The 21,990-nt window shown below is 45.7% G+C and overlaps 1 protein-coding gene and 1 long non-coding RNA gene across 3 annotated transcripts in view; one reads left to right on the top strand and one right to left on the bottom strand.

Annotated features, from left to right (window-relative positions):
* Window positions 1-21,376, bottom strand: part of LOC108158835 (mitotic spindle assembly checkpoint protein MAD1) — a 44,892-nt gene extending 23,516 nt beyond the window's left edge. The window contains exons 1-2 of one of the 2 annotated variants that reach the window (XM_033397085.1): window positions 21,180-21,376; window positions 19,867-20,092 (exon numbers count right to left, since the gene is read on the bottom strand). In XM_033397085.1, the coding sequence (XP_033252976.1) occupies window positions 19,867-19,906 (40 nt within the window). In that variant the 5' untranslated portion in view covers window positions 19,907-20,092; window positions 21,180-21,376. The remainder of the gene's footprint in view (window positions 1-19,866; window positions 20,093-21,179) is intronic. The other variant, XM_033397086.1, reaches the window with a different exon arrangement.
* Window positions 20,423-21,312, top strand: LOC117192421. The gene is made up of 2 exons (XR_004474332.1): window positions 20,423-21,028; window positions 21,134-21,312. It is a non-coding gene; the product is annotated as an uncharacterized LOC117192421 (long non-coding RNA).
* Window positions 21,377-21,990: the final 614 nt, after the last annotated feature.

Below are 21,990 nucleotides of genomic sequence, written 5' to 3'. Positions count from 1 at the left end.
GCATCCTTGATCTGCCTCTTCAAGCAGCGTCTGCTTTCCTTATATTCTCCTTGGAGCCTCTCGAATTCCGGGGAACCTGTCGAACGCTGGTATAGTCGTCTTTTCCGCTGGCACTCCTGCCTGGCGCTACCTATTGCAGCGTTCCACCAATACGTTGGCCTGCGGTTGTTCAGGCTTCTTCTTTTCCTTATCATGGAGGCATCACATGCTTCCAGCGTATGTATAGCCAGTTGGCGTGCTCTCTCGTCAGCCGTACCGTTGGTCTCGTAGTCCTCAAACATGCCCCGGACCATATCCGGCTCTAGCGTTTCGGTCTTATAACCGATCTGCTTACCAATGAACGGGTTAGGTGCGCCCGTTTCCTGGATTTCACATATGAGGGCTTGGTGGTCACTCCCGGTGTATAAGCCACTAACTTCCCACGTTGTCCTGCGGCTGAGGCTGCTGCTCACGAACGTAAGGTCTATTATAGACCCCGTTCCAGCTCTGCCGAACGTCTGCTGTGTGCCTGTGTTCAGCAGTACGGCATCCAACGTCGCAAAGCATTCTAAGAGCGCCTGTCCCCTTGGGTTCGTTCTCGGGCATCCCCACTCCGTCGCCCAAGCGTTGAAATCGCCGGCTATGAGCGTAGGGTGTTTCTCCCGCGCATCTTCAGCAATCCTTTCCAGTGCCTGCGTCGCCTGCTGTAGGCTGAGGCTCGGGGGCAGGTAGCAGCTATATATGTGCACTCCATTTATCCGGGCTCTGGCGAATCCGTCTCCGACGTATGTTTGCAGTAGTTGCTGTGTGGGACTCGCAGAGCTCCATATCGCTGCCTTCTTGCTCGAGTCAGCAATCCACTCTCCCGAGTTGCGATTCCGGTATTGCTCGCTTATGACTGCTACATCAATACGGTGCTCCCTTATGGTCTGGTCCAGCAGCTGCTGTGCCATCTTGCAGTGGTTGAGGTTTAGTTGGATGATTTTCATCTATCCTTCATTTGCTGCATCGCCTTTTGGTACTGCGGGCACCTCGAACTCGTCGTTTGGTGCTTCGGGTCCTTCACCCGGTGGCGCTTGCAAAGAATGCAACTTGGTTCGTCTTTGCAATCTTTGGCCTGGTGGTCGGCTCCTGCGCAATTGTAGCAGCACTTCGTGAAGTCTTGGCTGCTCTTACAATTAGGCGCGATGTGGCCAAACTCCATGCACTTGTAGCATCTTCGGGGAGTTGACTTGGGTCGTATTCTGCAATACCCCCACCCCAGGCGAATTCTTCCTTTCTCCAGGAGGGGCTTTGCTATAGCCGGTGGAACTTTCAGAGTCAGGGTCTGCGTGCTCCTATAGGCTGGTCTGATGGAGATGGCTGCGGCCTCGCAGATTTCCACCCCTGCCTGCGCTTTGAGTTCCGCTAGGACTTCCTCTTGGGTGGACACTTCGTCTATGTCCCTTACCTCCAAGATGACAGTTTCGGTAAGACTCCTTACTTCAACCGTGCTTCCTAGCGCTTTCTTGACTGCTGCCTGCATCTCGTGGGTTCTCGGGTCCGCCGATTTTTCCAGCATCAGCAACAGCTCTCCTTTTGCCGTGCGTCGCAGCCCTTGCACCGATTGCCCTAGCTTTTTAAGACTTGGCTCTGTCTTGACCTTCCTTAGAATGTCTGCATATGAGACAGTGCTGGTGGCGGCGATGACTATTGCATCGCTGCGTGGCGGTCTTGGTCGTTGCTGCTGCTTTGGCTTTGGCCTTTGCCTAGCTACGACCTTCACCCACCCCACCTCTCGATCCTTTGGGGCGTCCTCCGGTCCCTTGCGAGCTAGGGCGTCCCTCATTTGGGCTTCCTGCGGCTTCTTCTCCGTTTTTTTTTTTTACTTTTTGGGTCCATGTTTTGGCTTCTTCGGCCTTGGGGACGGGGACGGGTGGGTGGTGTTCCTGGGCTCTGGCCGTGCCCTATTTCCCGCCCTCTCCGTCACTGCCGGCTGTGTAACCTTGGCTACAGCCTGCTCCGCAGAGATCGCCTGCCAGCACGATTCCAACTCACGCTGCAGATATTCGATCTCATCCACCAGATCCCTCATTGGGTTCGTGATGGACCTCTTTGGGAGCGCCATCAGCTTCCTCAACTCTCTGGCCTTTTGGCCCAAGCTCGCCAAATGCGCCATGGCCCTCTCCTTCTGGTCTGCTTGCTCCTCTTGGGGGCGTTGCAGCGTTGGAGGAGAGGATCTTGCGCGCTCCTCCACTGCTTCCGCCAGCTGGTTTGGCGATCGCGCCAGAGCATTTTTCCGGCGAAAGGGATTCTCCTCATCCCAGGCGAATGAGCTTGTCAGCGGAGTGCTGCAAGCCGCAGCTTGTTCCCGCTGATCGCTCATCTCCGATCTGGCCGTTGATCTGGCAACTCCGGTTGCTGTGGCCGCGCCCTCTATTGGCCAGACGCTGTCGTTTTCCAGCACTTAGCTCCGTGCCTCCAGTCAGCTGTTCTTCCGTCGTTATCCAACACCACTTGCGGTGTGCTTGGCCAATTTTGCACAAAAACAAAGAGAAGGAAGCAACCAACAAGTGGCGCCAAGAATCACAGCGAAGAAGAATAGGAAAACAGGCACTTACCTGCTGTTCCTTCCCCCCCACTTCGGCCTAGGGCTCTACGGCGTCCCACTGGGATTTCGGCCAGTACTATTGGCCAGGTGGCCGCTTCTCTGCTTGCGGACTTGCGTTCCGCGCAGGTAAGTAACGCAGCACTACTATGGCTCGCGCTAACTACTCTTTGCCTCTTTTCCAGGCTAACTTCCGACGTTTTCCACTGAATTATACGGAACGATTTAAAACACGACCGCACTCACTAGAATACAAACACTGTTTGTGTGTGTGTGTGTGTTTTTTTTTTTTTTTTTTTTTTTTTATTGGGAAAACAATTTATATTTATAAAATAACAATTATGTCTGGGAAGGGGGTGGGGGGGGGGGGGGGGTGGGTCCGCTCCCGCGAGACTGCCGCTAGGCATTACTTCGCGGTGCGGGCTGTGGGGTCATCCTTCTGGCTTAGTTTGTCCGGCTTCGCTCCAGCCTGCGCAGCTCCTTGATCACGCTTGCTGCCATGTAGGCGACCGCGTTCCAAGATTGCTCATCGGCTAGCATCTGGTCGGTGAGGGTGTCCACACTCACTTCTGCAAGCGTCTCCCCTAGCCTCGTTCGTTCTTGCGAGAAGCGGGGGCATACAAAGAAGACGTGCTCTGCATCCTCGTCGACTCCAGGCCCGCAGCAGCTGCAATACGGGTCGTCAGCATGCCTAAAGCGATGCAGGTACTGCTTGAAGCAGCCATGCCCCGTCAGCAGTTGGCCCAAATAATGGTCCATTTGGCCGTGCCTTCTTCGCAGCCATGGGCTAAGCTGGGGAAGGAGACGTCTGGTCCACCTCCCTTTTGCCGCTTGGTCCCAGCGCCGTTGCCACAGGGCTATAGTGCGCTTTCGCCGCTCGCTGGCTACCTCCACTCCGCTCTGCCGCTCAGCTGCCAGGAGATCCAGTGGGACCATGCCTGCCACAATAAGTGCGGCGTCTTCAGACACCGTCCGGAAGCAGCATGTAACACTCAGGGCACAGCGTCGGTATGCGCTTCTGCAGTCTCTGCTGTATGTGGAAACCATCATTGCTGGTGCCCACACTGCTGATCCATATAAGATTATGGAGGTGACCACCCCAGCGATGAGCTGCCTGCTACGCTGCCGTGGTCCCCCTGTATTGGCCATCATCCTGCTTATGGCCGCCGTTGCTGCAGTCGCTTTTGCGCTGGCGTATTCCAGGTGGGCCTTGAAGTTCAGCCTCTGGTCCATCATTACCCCTAGGTACTTTAGCGCAGGCTTGGTCCTGATGATCGTGCTACCGACTCTCACGCATGCCTGCTCGACCTTTTTTCTGCTGCTCATTAGCACAGCCTCCGTCTTCTTCTCCGCCAATGCTAGCCCGTTGGCTGCGAGCCAGGCCACTATCATCCCGACTGCTACGTTGGTTTTCTCCTCTACGTCTCTAACGTGTTTCGACACTGTCACCAGTGCTATGTCGTCGGCGAAGCCCACCAGGGTGCACCCTTCCGGTAATGTAAGCCGCAGGATATCGTCATACATCACGTTCCACAGTATCGGCCCTAGGACCGAGCCCTGTGGGACGCCTCCGGTGATTTGGTGATGTTCTGCTCCTTCTTCCGTGTCGTAGATCAGGACGCGGTCCGTGAAATAGCTTCGCAGAGTCCGTGTGATTTGCTCAGATATACCCCTCCTGGTCAGGGCCTCTAGGATGCTCTTCCAGCTGGCAGAGTTGAAGGCGTTTCGTACGTCTAGTGTACATACTAGGCAGTACTTTTTGTCGCCTCCAGCCCATCGCGTTCCTGCCATGGCTTCCCTGGCAAGGTTTGTCACCATCTCGATGGCGTCAGTGGTGCTCCTCTGCTTGCGGAACCCGAATTGGAGGTCGGAAAGTCCGCGACGCTCTGCCAGTTCCGCCTCCAGTCGGTTACATACCATCCTCTCGAAAATCTTGCCCATGGTGTCCAGCATGCACAGCGGCCGGTATGACGATGGGTCGTTGAGCTCTTTGCCTGGCTTGGGTATCAGAACCAGCCTTTGCCGTTTCCATGCTCGTGGGACTGTCCGCTCCGCTAGGCACTGGGTGTACATTGTGGCGAATGCTTCCGGATGGGCTCTAATTATGCATTTTAGTGCTGCATTAGGGACTCCATCTGGACCTGCCGCTTTCCCGATCTTCAGCTTACCCGTGGCCTCCAGTACTTCTCTGGCAGTGATGATGGTGGTGGTGTCCCTCAGGCTAGCTCCTTCTACCCTAGCTTCCTCTTGTAAGGGTGGTTGTCTAGGGAATAGGGTGCCGACTATCTCTCTCATATGCACCGGATCCTTGGGCATAGGCTGTCTGTTTAATCTCCCCATGACTAGTTTGTATGCTCCACCAAAAGGTTCCGCATCGGCCGCATCGCAGAGCTCCTTGAAGCATTTGAGTTTGCTGCTTCTGATGGCCTCCTTCAGCTCTTTTCTTTTGGCCTTGAATGCCGCGCCATTTCTGCCGAATTGGGCGGAGCCTCTTGCTCGCTGGTAGGCACGCCGAGCTGCGCAGCACTCCCTCCTGGCCTTGGCAATGTGCTCATTCCACCACGGTACTGGCCGGTGCCTGCTTCCTCCGATCTTTCTTTTTTTCATGGCTGCATCACAAGCCGCTTTGACGGTCCTGTAAACGGCAAGCGCGGATGCTTCAGCATCCCCGGCGGCGCTTAGGTTTTCTGCTGCCGAGAGGAGTGCGGCGCTGCTCAGGCTTTCCTCCTTGTACCCGGCCTGGAGCGCCCGCTGTATCCTTGTTGTGTTCCTGGGTGCAAAGGTTTCCGTCATTACGGCTAAGTGGTCGCTATGGGTGTAAGCACTCAGCACTTGACACTTCGCGTGGCGTGCGAGCTCTGGGCTTGCAAAGGTGAGGTCTATAATAGACTCACGCCCTGCTTTGCTGAACGTTGGTGTGGTTCCTGTGTTGAGGAGACAGACGTTCAGGCTTGCAAACTCGTCCAGGAGCGATGTCCCACGGGGTGTGTTCTTGGCGCTGCTCCAAGTCGTGGCCCAGGCGTTAAAGTTGCCTCGTGCGTCGTTAGCGATGTTGCTGATGATCGCCTCATACTCCTGCTGCGTGAACCTTGGTGCTATGTAGCAGCTGTAGACAAAAGTGCCGCTGTGCTTAGCTCTCACATATCCCACTCTGGATGCTCTGTGGGTAAGCTGGCCTGGTTGTGGGCCACAGCTCCAGATTGCTGCTCCTCCGTCAGATTTGCTGCCAGACTCCTTCGTGTTTTTTGCCGTACGGCTCGCTGAGTAGCGCTATGTCGATGTTCTGCTCCAGGACTTGCCAGCGCATAGTATGCACATTGGCGGGTTGTTGCACTGGTTGTGCTTGTGCCCCTCCCCACCACATTTGTAGCATGCATTGCTTGACACAGGCCGCTTGGATCTGCACCTGGCTGCAGTGTGTCCATAAGCCATGCACTTGAAGCAGCGGGTTGGCGCAATCCGTTGCCGCACGCGGCAGACAACCCAGCCGATTCGAACTTTTCCGAGCTCCAGGAGCTTCTTTGCGAGTGCGGGCTGAAGGTTCAGCGAAGCTACCTGCGTTGCGCCATATGCTTTCCGCATGTACGGCACTGCTCCTCGCTGCAGCTATGGCCTCACATACCTCGTCGCCTGTCGTGAGCTCGTCTATGTTGAGTACCTCAACCGCAACTGTATCCTGCATGGCCTTCACGGCTGCCTTGTCCCCAAGCGCTGCCTGGATGGCCATCTGCAGCTCCTGGGTGGCGGGGTCTGAGGATTGTTGCATCCTTAGAAGCAGCTCGCCCGAGGCTGTCTTCCTGATGCCCTGAACCTTGTTTTTGAGGCTCTGGAGCGTTGGTGCTGCCTTCACCAGTTTGAGGATGTCGGCGTATGATGCCTCCTCGGTGCATTTGACCAGCACTGCGTCTGGTCGGCCTGTCTGCTTGCGTTTCGCACGCCTGCCTCTTACCTCACTCCACTTCTGTGTAGGGTTGGTGTCTTCCGCCTTGACGCACTGCATCTTGGTTTCCTCTTGTCGAGTGGCGTCAGCTTGGTGTCCTTGCCTGGGCCTTCCGCGCGAGCTCTTCTCCTCAGTTCGGGGTGTTGCCTCGCTCTTGTGGGCTCCTGATGCCGTTTGCGTCGCCTTAGTCGCACTGGGCTTGGTCATCCTGGGTAGGGGGCCAGTTGGGCCTGCAGTGTGATCATGGCACTGGCATCCTCCTGGCGCTGCCCTTTTATCCTCTGGCGCCTGCAGATGGGATTTGACTTCCACTTGCAACTCCTTCGTGCGTGCTACCATCTTCTTGATGGCTATGTTGATCGACCTCTGGCCCTTCTCGTTCATCTGGTAGAGTAGGTCGTCCAGGATTGCGCCAATCTCGTCTATGTCCTGTAAGCAGTTCCTGCTTCGCTTGGGGGGGTTTTTCTCCCGCTACTCGATGGTGTGTGTGTGTGTGTGTGTGTGTGTGTGTCAAACTAGACAAATTCTACTTTCCACAACTAGTTCTTGTTGTGGTTTTTCCTTGTTGCAAGCTTCAGAGCGTCTCCCAGGTTCTTGGCACACGTATAATTTGCAAGCCAAACCGAACTTCTTGGCTAACTAACGTTGTCCCAATTTCAGGAATCCGCTGTCGGTAATTGGGGATACCTGCATGTGCCAAATTCTGGTTTTCCAGTTTTCCACCGAACAGGAAAACCCGTTCCAAATGGATTCTCAAAGATACGGGAAGCATCAGGCCCTGGCCTCTGTGTGTGTCTGTGTGTGTGCCCCATTTCTGTGGCAACTAAAGCCGTAGATAAGTAAAGTTCTGGGACTGGGTCACAAGGATCAACAGAACTTAAGAACCTTTAAACGACTCACAGTCTTTTAGAGAATATTTTATATATTTTATGTGCATATATAGGAATTTCTACAGCGATCCATTCAGTAGATGTTTTGATTGAAATCCGTGAATGAAAGAACACACCACACACCCAACCACCCCCCACTGTGCCTGGCACTCTTTTGCGCAGTTTTTCCGACTGTTTGCCAGCGGGAGACAGAAACAGAAACAGCAAGAGCAACAGCAGCAGTTTGCCCCCATCCTCTCAAGCAAGTGCCATATCGGTAAACAGATTATTTAGTTTGTTTTTCTGCTTTTTCAGTTGCTGTTTCTGTTTCTGGTGCTGTTTCTGTTTCTGAGGCTTATCAATTCGACCCTCGGACAAGATTTACTTCAGTGCCAGTGCTTTTTTAAATACACAAAAATTGAGCAATTAAATGTTGCAAAATATTCGTGCGCTTTCATTTCCAGTGATATCCAAAAGGGGGGGGCAATATTTGCAATGAATTTCCAATGACAGGTCCATGGATTGCTCTCCCTCTCTCTCCTTTTGTCTCTCTTTGAAACACACAAAGGGAAAATATTACACGAAAGGGTCGTTGGGCATCATTTAATTAACATCATTTACAATCATTTAATTAACTTTCTGTTGCTGCCGCTGTTGTTGTTGTTGTTGCTCGGTTATATAACACTTTATTTATCTCCTACCCTATGCCGTGTGCACTGCCCCTACGCCTAACATTCATGGCACACGGACGCTCACTCGTCTCTGGGGCACATTTAATTGCTGCAATTGATGGGTTCAATTGTGCAAATTAATGCGCTGACTCTTGCCACTGCCAGCCGCGGCACGTCGTTGATCGATATGGCCATTGGAGTAGTTAGATTGTAGTCGCGGGATGGCGGCTATGGTTCTGCCGCCACCTGGAGTTGGGTATCGTCGAATGGCAAAGAAGAAACCCCTAGCATTTGCCCAGTGTTGGAATACGCCTATTCCCACATTCAAATAATAACATTAAATACTATTAAATACTACTATCGATATATTAAGTATTATTATGTAAAGTTAGTCTGGGCACACTTGAAGTGTCCACTTCCTCTTTCTTTTTTGTGATCTCGAATTGAGTGTGTGGACCGGTGTTGCAGCAAAAAGTAATCAAGAAAGTAATCTTTAAAGAAAAATATAGCTTGGTACTGTCATTCGTTTACTAATTGTCATAGCTAGTTATCCAATAGGTTAGGGGCCCAGTCCACGCCAATTTAAATAAATTAAATTAATAACAAATAGTTGTAAAATTAGTTCGAGTGTTAGTGCGTTCTTGTGTAGTTATACCCGATACTCAAAATGAGTATTGGGGTATATTAGATTTGTGGTAAAAGTGGATGTGTGTAACGTCCAAAAGGAATCGTTTCCGACCCCATAAAGTATATATATTCTTGATCAGCATCAATAGCCGAGTCGATTGAGCCATGTCTGTCTGTCCGTCTGTCCGTCCCCTTCAGCGCCTAGTGCTCAAAGACTATAAGAGCGAGAGCAACGATGTTTTGGATCCAGACTTCTGTGATATGTCACTGCTACAAGAATATTTCAAAACTTTGCCCCGCCCACTTCCGCCACCACAAAGGACGAAAATCTGTGGCATCCACATTTTTAAAGATACGATAAAACCAAAAACGCAGAATCGTAGAGGATGACTATATGTTCTAGAGTGTAAAATCTCAACCAGATCGTATAATTATTATAGCCAGAATCAAGAAAACAATTTCATTCTTTCTCGCTCTGTCTCTCTCTAACACACAGGTTTCATGGTCTGTTTTGCCAATTGCAAAATATGAGTTCAAGGATCTCAGAACCTATAAGAGCCATAGCAACCAAATTTGGTATCCACACTCCTGTGATATCGGACCTTGACCGTTTCGTGTCCAAATTTCGCCACACCCCCTTCCGCCCCCCCAAAGGACGAAAATCTGGGGCATCCACAAATCTCAGAGACTATTAAGGCTAGAGTAACCAAATTTGGTATCCGCACTTCTGTTAGATCTCACTATAAAACGTATATCTCAGAATTTCGCCCCACCCCCTTCCGCCCCCACAAAGGACGAAAATCTGTTGCATCCACAATATTGCGCATTCGAGAAAACTAAAAACGCAGAATCATAGATAATGACTATATCTATCAGATTGCTGAATCTGGATCAGATCGGATTATTTTTGTAGCCAAAAGCAAGATATCAATTTGCACTGGCTACGCAGCGCCCGACGTCACGCTCAGACTGATTTTCTGTCTCTCTCGCACGCACTCTTTGTCGTGTCGTTCAATATTAGCGGCTTCTGCCGGAGGAGAGCCATACTGACTTGGTATCGGGTATAACTGTAGAGTTGCGGTGTCCGCTGCAACTCACAACGTTCCCCCTCGTTATACCCGATACTCAAAATGAGTATTGGGGTATATTAGATTTGTTGTAAAAGTGGATGTGTGTAACGTCCAGAAGGAATCGTTTCCGACCCCATAAAGTATATATATTCTTGATCAGCATCAATAGCCGAGTCGATTGAGCCCTGTCTGTCTGTCCGTCCGTCTGTCCGTCCCCTTCAGCGCCTAGATCTCAGAGACTACAAAAGCTAGAGCAACCAAATTTGGTATCCACACTCCTAATATATCGGACCGAGACGAGTTTGTTTCAAAATTTCGCCACACCCCCTTCCGCCCCCGCAAAGGACGAAAATCTGGGGATATTCAAATATCTCAGAGACTATTAAGGCTAGAGTAACCAAATTTGGTATCCGCACTCCTGTTAGATCTTACTATAAAACGTGTATCTCAAAATTTCGCCCCACCCCCTTCCGCCCACACAAAGGACGAAAATCTGTTGCATCCACAATATTGCACATTCGAGAAAACTAAAAACGCAGAATCATAGATAATGACCATATCTATCAGATTGCTGAATCTGGATCAGATCAGATCATTTTTATAGCCAATAGGAACAAATCAATTTGCAGTGGCTACGCAGCGCCCGACGTCACGCTCAGACTGATTTTCTGTCTCTCTCGCACGCACTCTTTGTCGTGTCGTTCAATATTAGCGGCTTCTGCCGGAGGAGAGCCATACTGACTTGGTATCGGGTATAACTGTAGAGTTGCGGTGTCCGCTGCAACTCACAACGTTCCCCCTCGTTATACCCGATACTCAAAATGAGTATTGGGGTATATTAGATTTGTTGTAAAAGTGGATGTGTGTAACGTCCAGAAGGAATCGTTTCCGACCCCATAAAGTATATATATTCTTGATCAGCATCAATAGCCGAGTCGATTGAGCCCTGTCTGTCTGTCCGTCCGTCTGTCCGTCCCCTTCAGCGCCTAGATCTCAGAGACTACAAAAGCTAGAGCAACCAAATTTGGTATCCACACTCCTAATATATCGGACCGAGACGAGTTTGTTTCAAAATTTCGCCACACCCCCTTCCGCCCCCGCAAAGGACGAAAATCTGGGGATATTCAAATATCTCAGAGACTATTAAGGCTAGAGTAACCAAATTTGGTATCCGCACTCCTGTTAGATCTTACTATAAAACGTGTATCTCAAAATTTCGCCCCACCCCCTTCCGCCCACACAAAGGACGAAAATCTGTTGCATCCACAATATTGCACATTCGAGAAAACTAAAAACGCAGAATCATAGATAATGACCATATCTATCAGATTGCTTAATCTGGATCAGATCAGATCATTTTTATAGCCAATAGGAACAAATCAATTTGCAGTGGCTACGCAGCGCCCGAAGTCACGCTCAGACTGATTTTCTGTCTCTCTCGCACGCACTCTTTGTCGTGTCGTTTAATATTAGCGGCGTCTGCCGGAGGAGAGCCATACTGACTTAGTATCGGGTATAACCGTAGAGTTGCGGTGTCCGCAGCAACTCACAACGTTCCCCCTCGATTTGTAGTGTGTGTGTGTATAATATATACATACATAGAAAATGGAAAGAAATAAGCCACATATTAAGCCTTTTTGTGGCGAGAAATATTCTATATGGAAATTTAGAATCAGAGCTTTGTTTGCTGAATTAGAGGTGCTCCAAGTAGTCGATAACATAATGTCTAACGAAGTAGATGATAATTGGAAAAAGGCAGAGCGATGTGCGAAGAGCATTTTAATTCAATATTTAGGCGACGCATTTCTAAACTTCGCGGCAGGCGACATTTCGGCACGTGATATTCTGAAGAATTTAGATGCCATATATGAGCGTAGAAGCCTTGCGTCGCAATTAGCTGCACGTAAACGTTTAATAACACTCAAACTCTCAAGTGAAATGACACTTTCGAGTCATTTTGTTATTTTTGATGAAACAGTGAGTGAGTTGTTAGGGGCGGGCGCTAAAATGGATGAGATGGACAAAGTGGCACATTTGCTGCAGACTCTACCTTCAACCTATAATGGTGTCATCACGGCAATCGAAACTTTGTCGGATGAAACTTTATTATTAGCGTTTGTAAAAAATAAATTGTTCGACTACGAGACCAAATTAAGAAATGAAAGTACTGATACAAGTAGTAAAGTCATGAAGGCAGTTGTAAGAAATAATAACAATTTTAATAATCGTAAAACGTTTGGATCTAGAAACACACGGCAAAAGATATTATTTAAGGGAAAAGCTAGAAGTAACATTAAATGCCATCACTGCGGCAAAGAAGGGCACATGAAAAAAGACTGTTACCAGTTTATAAGGTTAAATCAAAATAAAGAAAATTATAAACATAATAAACAAGCTCAGCTTGCAGCATCGGGCCACGGCTTCGCATTTATGATGCGGAAAATGACAAAGAGTGATCAAATAAATAATGAACTCGGTTTTATACTCGATTCTGGTGCAACGGATCATTTGATCAATGATGACTCGCTGTACGCCGATTGCATCGAATTGGAGCAGCCAATTAAAATCGCTGTGGCAAAAGAAGGCGAGTTTTTATATGCCACTAAGCGTGGAATTGTGCGGCTGCACAATGGACACAATATCACACTGGAGGATGTGCTCTACTGCAAGGAGGCAGCAGGAAACCTCATGTCTGTCAAGCGTCTGCAACAGGCAGGGATGTCAATTAAGTTTGACTGTGGTGGTGTCTCCATATCAAAAAATGGAGTAATTGTTGTTAAATATACAGGTATGTTGGATATACCTGTAGTCAAATTCCAAGCATACAGTGTAGATGCTAGGAACAAAAATAATTATCGATTATGGCATGAGAGGTTGGGGCATATAAGCAATGCAAAATTGCTTGAAATAAAGAATAATAATTTATTTAATGTCAGTAATCTTCTTGTTACTTTAAAAATATCAGATGAAGTTTGTGAGTCATGTTTAAATGGGAAACAGGCTAGGTTGCCATTTAAGCAATCTAAAGATAAAAGTTATATAAAACGACCCTTGTTTGTAATACATTCAGATGTATGTGGCCCCATTAAACCAGTTACACTAGACGATAAAAATTATTTTGTGATCTTTGTTATTTGTTAAAATATAAATCAGATGTATTCAATGTATTTAAAGATTTTGTAGCAAAGAGCGAGGCTCATTTTAATTTCAAGATTGTCAATTTGTACATTGACAACGGTAGAGAATACCTGACGAATGAAATGCGTGAGTTCTGCGTTAATAAAGGAATAAGTTATCATTTGACAGTGCGACATACACCTCAGTTGAATGGTGTTTCGGAGCGAATGATAAGAACCATTACAGAGAAAGCTCGTGCTATGGTAAATGGTGCAAAATTAGACAAAAGTTTTTGGGGTGAAGCTGTGCTAACTGCAACATATCTAATCAACAGAATTCCAAGCATTAAACATGGTGATTGTAAAATGACCCCATATGAGCTGTGGCACAATAGAAAGCCCAATTTAAAGTTTTTAAGAGTGTTCGGTTCAACCGTGTATGTGCACAACAAAATTAAAAAAGGTAAATTTTATGAAAAATCATTCAAAGCTATCTTGATAGGGTATGAACAAAATGGACTCAAATTGTGGGATGTCATTAAAGGAAAAGTTATTGTTGCAAGAGATGTTGTCACAGACGAGACTAATATGCTTTATTCTAGAGAAGTAAAATTTGAAACAGATTTCCCGAAAGAGAGTAAGGAAAGAAGTCAACAAGAATTCCTGAATGAGAGTAAGGAATCTGATCAGCTTAATTTTCCGAATGATAGTACGGAATGTGGAATCCTGAATGAGAGTACGGAATGTGATCAGTTTTATTTCCCGAATGATAGTACGGAATGTGGAATCCTGAATGAGAGTAAGGAATGTGATCAGTTTAATTTCCCGAATGAAAGTACGGAATGTGAAATCCTGAATGAAAGTAAGGAATGCGAAAAGCTGAATTTTCCGAATGAAAGTAGGAAAAGAAAAACTGATTTCCTGAATGATAGTAAGGAATTATATATCCCGAATGAGAGTAAGGATTGTGAAAAAGCTGATCAGACAGATAATTGTCGTGAAGAAAATAAGGATACTAATATAATTATAGAAAAAGTGAGAGGTTAAAGTCTAAGCGGAAGGTGTCTTATAAAGAACATGATAAAAGCTTTAACAAATTTATATTAAATGCCCATATAATGTTTGATGAAGTTCCAAATTCGTTTGATGAAATAAATTTTAGGAATGATAAATCTGATTGGGAGGAGGCAATAAATACAGAGTTAAATGCCCATGAAATTAATAACACCTGGACAATTATAAAGAAGCCAGAAAACAAAAATATTGTAGACAGTAGATGGGTATTTTCCATTAAACATAATGAACTAGGAGTCCCAATAAAATACAAAGCTAGACTGGTTGCAAGAGGATTTACTCAAAAGTACCAAGTAGACTATGAAGAAAAATTTGCTCCCGTTGCTAGAATTGCCAGTTTTAGGTTCGTACTATCATTGGCAGTCCAGTTTAATTTGAAAGTCCATCAGATGGATGTTAAAACAGCTTTCCTCAATGGTACATTAAGTGAGGAGATATATATGCGGCCTCCTCAGGGCGTATCATGCGGTGCTGGGCATGTATGCAAACTGAAAAAAGCCATTTATGGGCTCAAACAAGCAGCTAGATGCTGGTTTCAAGTATGTGAGCAAGCATTGAAAGAATTCGATTTTGTAAACTCTCCCGTGGATCGTTGCATATATATTCTTGATAGAGGTGACATAAACAAAAACATATATGTATTATTATATGTTGATGATGTAGTAATAGCGACAAGGGATATGGATAGAATGAATAATTTCAAAAAGTATTTAAGCGAAAGATTTAGAATGACTGACTTAAATGAGATAAAACATTTTATCGGTTTTTGTTTGAAGACAAAATATATTTGAGTCAAGCTGCATATGTAAAAAGAATTTTAAATAAATTTAACATGGATAGTTGCAATTTAGTCAGTACTCCATTACTATATAAACTAAATTATGAGTTACTTAACACAGATGAAGACTGCAATGCTCCATGTCGTAACCTTATTGGCTGTTTAATGTACATAATGCTGTGTACACGACCAGATTTAGCTGCCGCTGTAAATATCTTGAGTAGATATAGTAGCAAGAACAATGCTGAGTTATGGCAATGTTTAAAAAGGGTTATTAGATATTTAAAGGGAACTATTGATATGAAGCTTATATTTAAAAAGAATACATCATTTGAAAATACATTAGTTGGCTATGTAGACTCCGATTGGGGTAGTAATGAGATTGATAGAAAAAGTACAACGGGTTATTTGTTTAAAATGTTCGATTCCAATTTAATTTGTTGGAATACAAAAAGACAGAATTCAGTGGCAGCTTCATCAACTGAAGCTGAATATATGGCCCTATTTGAAGCTGTAAGAGAAGCTTTATGGCTAAAGTCTCTTCTAAATAGTATTAATCTTAAACTCGACAAACCCATTAAAATTTATGAAGACAACCAAGGCTGTATTAGCATTGCAAATAATCCCTCATGTCATAAAAGAGCAAAGCATATTGATATAAAATATAATTTTTCAAGAGAACAGATAGAAACTAATGAGATTTCTCTTGAGTATATTAATACAGACAACCAACTTGCTGACATCTTCACGAAGCCACTACCTGCTGGAAGATTTGCGGAACTGCGGAACAATTCAGGACTACTACAAGAAGAATGATTCCAATTTAAGGAAAACATGAACATGATGCTTTATTAACAAATTTATTACATTAATTCATATTTAATTTTATTTTTATTTTGTTTTTTTTTTTGATTTGAACCAAAAGAACCAATGAATTGTTAAAGTAATTTAATTTTATGTTAATCTAATTTTAAAGTGATCTGATCGGGTTTTTCTGGGTTTTCCCCGTATCCTTAGAGCAAATGCTAGATCACATAACACTTCCCAGAATGCACACCAACCACATTAGAATAACAATTGAATGTTACCTTTTTGATTTAATGATGAAAACATTTTTTTTTTTTATGATTTTAATGAATTATGTTATTTTTGAGGGGGGCGTGTTGGAATACGCCTATTCCCACATTCAAATAATAACATTAAATACTATTAAATAATACTATCGATATATTAAGTATCATTATGTAAAGTTAGTCTGGTCACACTTGAAGTGTCCACTTCCTCTTTCTTTTTTGTGATCTCGAATTGAGTGTGTGGACCGGTGTTGCAGCAAAAAGTAATCAAGAAATACATAAATAATCTTTAAAGAAAAATATAACTTGGTACTGTCATTCGTTTACTAATTGTCATAGCTAGTTAACCAATACCCAGCTTCTCTGCTGTAAAGCCCCAACGAGGTGTCATTCAAGTACAACGTTTTTTGCGCAACGTAAAATCTACATAAACGAATCACGATTCCCGTTCCCAGCCCGGTGATAGCTTATCAGCATTTCCCATCGGGGGAGGAGAAGAAATCTCATTCCACATGAGAGGAAAGGAGAGGAGGAGGATGCGGAGGAGGAGCAGGGAGGAAGCACACACTTAATAGATACAAATTGAATTTAATGAAATGCATCTCCGAGTTGCAGGAAAACTTTTGCAAAACAAAAAATCGCAGAAACAAAGAGAAATAACTGGGGGAGGAGGGAAAATGCAAGCAGAGAGAGGGAAAGAGAGAGCGGAAAGGAAATGGCGAATATTTACAATTTAATTAAAAGAATTTCTGTATATCTGAAACTCGTATCTCTTTGAGAGCATTTCTATTTTGAAACGAACAGCGAAAGATACTTTTTGGGGGTAGGGGAACCACTGGAATACATATGTATCTAAATCTATTTGTATGTGGAATACGGGTACCAATGAAAAATGAATCTTTAAATTGATATACTCGGCGGGCGGGAGGGGGGGTTTAACGCAACTAAATTATCTCCCTTTTGAGAGCCACTTTCTTGATGGCGTGTCTGAGCCAATGGCAAACAACAGAGGCAGCTCCAAGCCTTGGTGGCATGGACTCTAGCACTGGTTCTGGTTCTGTTGCTGCCTCTCGTGTCTCTGTGTGGGCCCTTTGTTGGTTCTGACAGCCTGTCAGTGGCCAAGATGTGGGCACACAAAAGGGCAGAGGCAGAGGTGGAGGTAGGGAACGGAACGGAACGGAACAGAACAGAAAGCAAAGGAAGAGACACGTGACACTTGATGGGGCAGGGTAGCCGCTGAATGTTTGTCTAACATTCCTCAAGCAGTCAACAGCACCAGGCTCATGATCAAGTGTTTGTCCAGGCCTTTTGCTTATTGCAAATTTGTTAAACAAATTAACATTTCCAGAGAGCCAGAGGTACAAAATTCAACTCTAACGAGGGGGAACGTTGTGAGTTGCTGCGGACACCGCAACTCTACGGTTATACCCGATACTAAGTCAGTATGACTCTCCTCCGGCAGACGCCGCTAATATTAAACGACACGACAAAGAGTGCGTGCGAGAGAGACAGAAAATCAGTCTGAGCGTGACGTCGGGCGCTGCGTAGCCACTGCAAATTGATTTGTTCCTATTGGCTATAAAAATGATCTGATCTGATCCAGATTCAGCAATCTGATAGATATGGTCATTATCTATGATTCTGCGTTTTTAGTTTTCTCGAATGTGCAATATTGTGGATGCAACAGATTTTCGTCCTTTGTGTGGGCGGATGGGGGTGGGGAGAAATTTTGAGATACACGTTTTATAGTAAGATCTAACAGGAGTGCGGATATCAAATTTGGTTACTCTGGCCTTAATAGTCTCTGAGATTTTTGAATATCCCCAGATTTTCGTCCTTTGCGGGGCGGAAGGGGGTGTGGCGAAATTTTGAAACAAACTCGTCTCGGTCCGATATATTAGGAGTGTGGATACCAAATTTGGTTGCTCTAGCTTTTGTAGTCTCTGAGATCTAGGCGCTAATGTTTTACTCTAAGCAAAGCCGCCTATGCTACGTGTGTGTTAGAGAGAGACAGGGCGAGAAAGAATGAAATTGTTTTCTTGATGCTGGCTATAATAATAATACGATCCAATTCAGATTCCGCAGTCTTAAAGATATGGTCATTCTCTACAATTCTACGTTTTTGGTTTTCTCATATCTTTAAAATTGTGGATGCCACAGATTTTCGTTCTTTGTGGGGGCGGAAGTGGGCGGGGCGAAGTTTTGAAATATTTTTGTAGCAGTGACATATCACAGAAGTCTGGATCCAAAACATCGTTGCTCTAGCTCTTATAGTCTTTGAGCACTATGCGCTGAAGGGGACGGACAGACAGAAAGGGCTCAATCGACTCGGCTATTGATGCTGATCAAGAATATATATACATTATGGGGTCGGAAACGATTCCTTCTGGACGTTACACACATCCACTTTTACCACAAATCTAATATACCCCAATACTCATTTTGAGTATCGGGTATAAAAACAAAGAATGCAATGAGCAAAAGTGGGACTGGATTTCCAAAAGTTCCTGCCACAGAATGTAAAGCACTTATCCAAAGGGGAGCCTCGGCCAGTTGCCATTGATTTGTTTCTCGTGAAAGAAAAAAATCATTACCAAGCTGCCTAGATCTACCTTGGAGCGATTTTCCATTCAAACAGGCCTGACCCTGTTCTGCCAAGCCGCTACAAAATAGCAACAACAACAAGAACTTAAAGATGGCTCAAAGCCGAAACCGATTCGAAACCGGTTCGAGCATGAAAGAACCGAGAACCTGCAGGCCAGACTGAGACTCGGCTCCAAACTGAAGCCACGGTTCAGGTGCAGCAGCAGCAACAGCAGCTCCACAAATGGCAGAAGCATGCAGCAGGCACGAGATGGGGGGGGGGGGACGCGTCGGAGAGCGTCCTCCTGTTTCTCCTGTTCCATTGGAATGACAATCGAATGGGGAGGGAGGGGGGTCTTGAATCTGGTTTTGATTCAATTTCCATTTTGATTGTATTTCGAAGCGAGGGAAACAACCAAACCCCAAAGCCACCCAAATGGTAGCCCAAAACGGGGCCAGTGGCACGCACAACAAGCTTAATGGTTTCCACCTTCAAAGCTCCCTCCCTCCCACGCCAATGACATAACCCCATAACCACCCACCCAGCGACCTCCTCCTCCTTCACCATTGAACATTTGTATTTTATTGAATGGCTCACGAATGAACTTAATGGGTGAATGGTCCGTACTGAATCCGTCTGTGTGAATGGCCATTTTTTCCAGTACGTGATGGGGCGGGCGGCTGCTGTTCTTCCCGATAAAGCGGCATCCACAGAAGCAAACGACAAGAGCAACAGAAACAGCGATAAGCAAATGCGGCGATAAGGCGTTCCAGCCCCCGCCTTCACCAGTGCGTATAAAACATTGGCAACAAGCAAAGCGATTCTATTTATAAATCGCACAGTTATTTTGCTGTAAATACCCTGCAATTAGGAGGGCCATCAACTGATTACTGGGTCCGCCGTTCTGGACCAAACTAATTGTAACTCCCCTAATAAACTCTCCAGCCACATGCAGAGGGTACGTATTACAATTTTGCACAGAAGCTTGGAACTGAGAAAACGTAAGACTTTCCAATATGATTGGGATCCTTTCAAGCATAGAAATCCTTTGCTAGGGTATCTACGACTTCGACCCCCCACCAATGCCCCTGTGCTCTTGCTCTTTCTATGTGTTTGCAGAGCGGGTCACGCACTCAAGCCAATTGGCATTTGGACTTCTCACTCACTCTCTGGCAAAAGCGAGAAAAGTGACCGACTAACGAAAGTGAGATCATTAGCGGTGTGTGCTATTTTAATGGCTACTAGTGCTTTTATGGGATTGCTAAGGATGTGCCACAAGTGGTTGCGGGGGACAGCTCAAGCGGAAATGCCTCACATAGCGCAACAGGTGCTTATAGTGCTCAACGGGGGACAGAGAGTGGCGGAGAGAGTGGCCAACCGCCACTCAAAAAGATAGCTCAGAATGGAGTCGAGTTTTTTATTCACAGCTGACGCCACTGGAGCGTGATGAGGGAGAGGGACTAGCAACTAGAGCCTGATAAAAACTAGTAACACTCACCTGATAATACGAATCCGACATGGTTTATGTAGTTACACATTGAATCACTCGATGCCCTTGTTGCTTTCGTTGTTGTTATAGTTGTTTAGTTGTTGTTGCTATTTCCTTAGTTGTCAGTTTAAATATGTACATATGTATATTTTTGGCTATTAAGTGGCGCCGCACAGAAACACTCACGCGTCCGCGTATTCCGTTCGTTTTCGTGTTTGCTCTTTTGTTTACCTTTCTTTGAACAAATAAAACATATAAGTACATATGTATATGTATGATACCGTTGTATGTATTGGGAGTGTTTAACACTTAAACATTAACACCTGATTCGCGCGCCCCAGCTCTCCCTTTTATTCAATTTCCCCCTGCCTACCGATACACCGCCAGCAATGAATAGATTTCGGTTGTTTGCTAGGGAAGGGGGATAGCAACTCACGCACACACCGCCAACAAGTGGCCGGTTCCATAGGTGTGAGTGGGTACGCGCGATTGTGTTCGTGCCAGCGGATGAGCCCGTGAGAGGGATAGGGAGAGTGGAAGAGGCAGAAGAAGAGAGAACAAGCGTCATTTACAATTGTTGCTTTTGCGGGAACAAAGAGCTGCTTCTGCCGCTGAAGCTGTCTCTGTCGCTGCCTCTACCTCTGCTGCTGCTGCTGCTGCCCATCCACGTTGCAGCTTATTTGCGGCTACAAATTATGCATATTTCCAAAGAATGTGCTTAGGGAATCTGCAGCTGGATTAATTAGCTTCAATTGAAAACTGGGCTCTGGTTCCGCTCCCGATTAAAACAGTAAGTGGCTGGTGGCTGCCGCTGCAATCGGTTTATAAATAACAGATCTCAGGGGAGGGGACAGGCGCGGCACTGACGGCACGAATAATGCTCAGAACAATAAGGTGAGGCATTCCGATCGACAGCCGAATATTGCTTCATTGATCGAGAATACCCCACCCCATATCAATACACCTTGCTACGCATCAGACAGCCGCAACTGGCGCAAAAAAAAAAGTGGATCGCACATCTAAAAAAGGGGGATAAAACAGCCTCGCCTCTCTCCCCGCACAGCACACGATTGCACCTTGAAACAGCAGCACGGCCAAGATTGTTTCAACAAAAGTTTCAGCGCACCGAAAACACTCACAAACACACGCACGCACTCACAACTATCTACATGTACGGTATCTTCATCATCTTTTATCTTTTATACATATTTCTTGTTATCTCGCTCACAAAAATTCTCCTCTTTTCTTTTCTTGCGTCTGTGTTGTGTATGGAAAGTGGAAAGGAGGCAAGGAATGCAGAATATGAGGAGTGGGGAACGTACACCGCGTTTCAAAACATAGCGCATGCGTCGGATAGCAGGTCCTGTACCATGTGCATTTAACTAAAACACAGATTTTTATTTATTTTTATTATTTTTATGCGAAAATTTCGTGCGACAACCGATATATCACATATCTACACAACAACACATTTCTACACAACAACACCTTTGCTACACGCTTGCTACATAATGGAAGCAAAAAGAGGGTATGGACAACAGGCGAAAAGGCCCAGAAAATGAAACGCATGCATGGTAAAATCCACCCCATTCGCTCAATATACCTTTAAGACAAAAATTAGATTTTTTCTCCAAGGTACATATATTGAGCTCATACGCGAGTGAGGTTCGTACAAACCTTGCAATTTGCTTTGGCTTTTTTTTGCCTGTTGTCCATACCTCTTTCTATAGCCCATTTAAAATTACGACTTATTTTTTCGTTGGATTATGAGCGTCTGCACTCAGAAATATACCGAAATATACCTTAATTTCAAATGAGTACTAAAACCGAAATATTTTAGATCATTATTTTCTTAGTTACAATAATATAAACGAGGGGGAACGTTGTGAGTTGCTGCGGAGACCGCAACTCTACAGTTATACCCGATACTAAGTCAGTATGGCTCTCCTCCGGCAGACGCCGCTAATATTAAACGACACGACAAGGAGTGCGTGCGAGAGAGACAGAAATCAGTCTGAGCGTGACGTCGGGTGCTGCGTAGCCAGTGCAAATTGATTTGTTCCTTTTGGCTATAAGAATGATCTGATCTGATCCAGATTCAGCAATCTGATATATATGTATGATCATTATCTA

Source organism: Drosophila miranda (genome assembly GCF_003369915.1).
Source record: "Drosophila miranda strain MSH22 chromosome Y unlocalized genomic scaffold, D.miranda_PacBio2.1 Contig_Y2_pilon, whole genome shotgun sequence".
Classification (NCBI taxonomy): Eukaryota; Metazoa; Arthropoda; class Insecta; order Diptera; family Drosophilidae; genus Drosophila; species Drosophila miranda.
The sequence above is the reverse complement of the archived record's forward strand: the minus strand, read 5'-3'. Positions and strand labels throughout refer to the sequence as shown.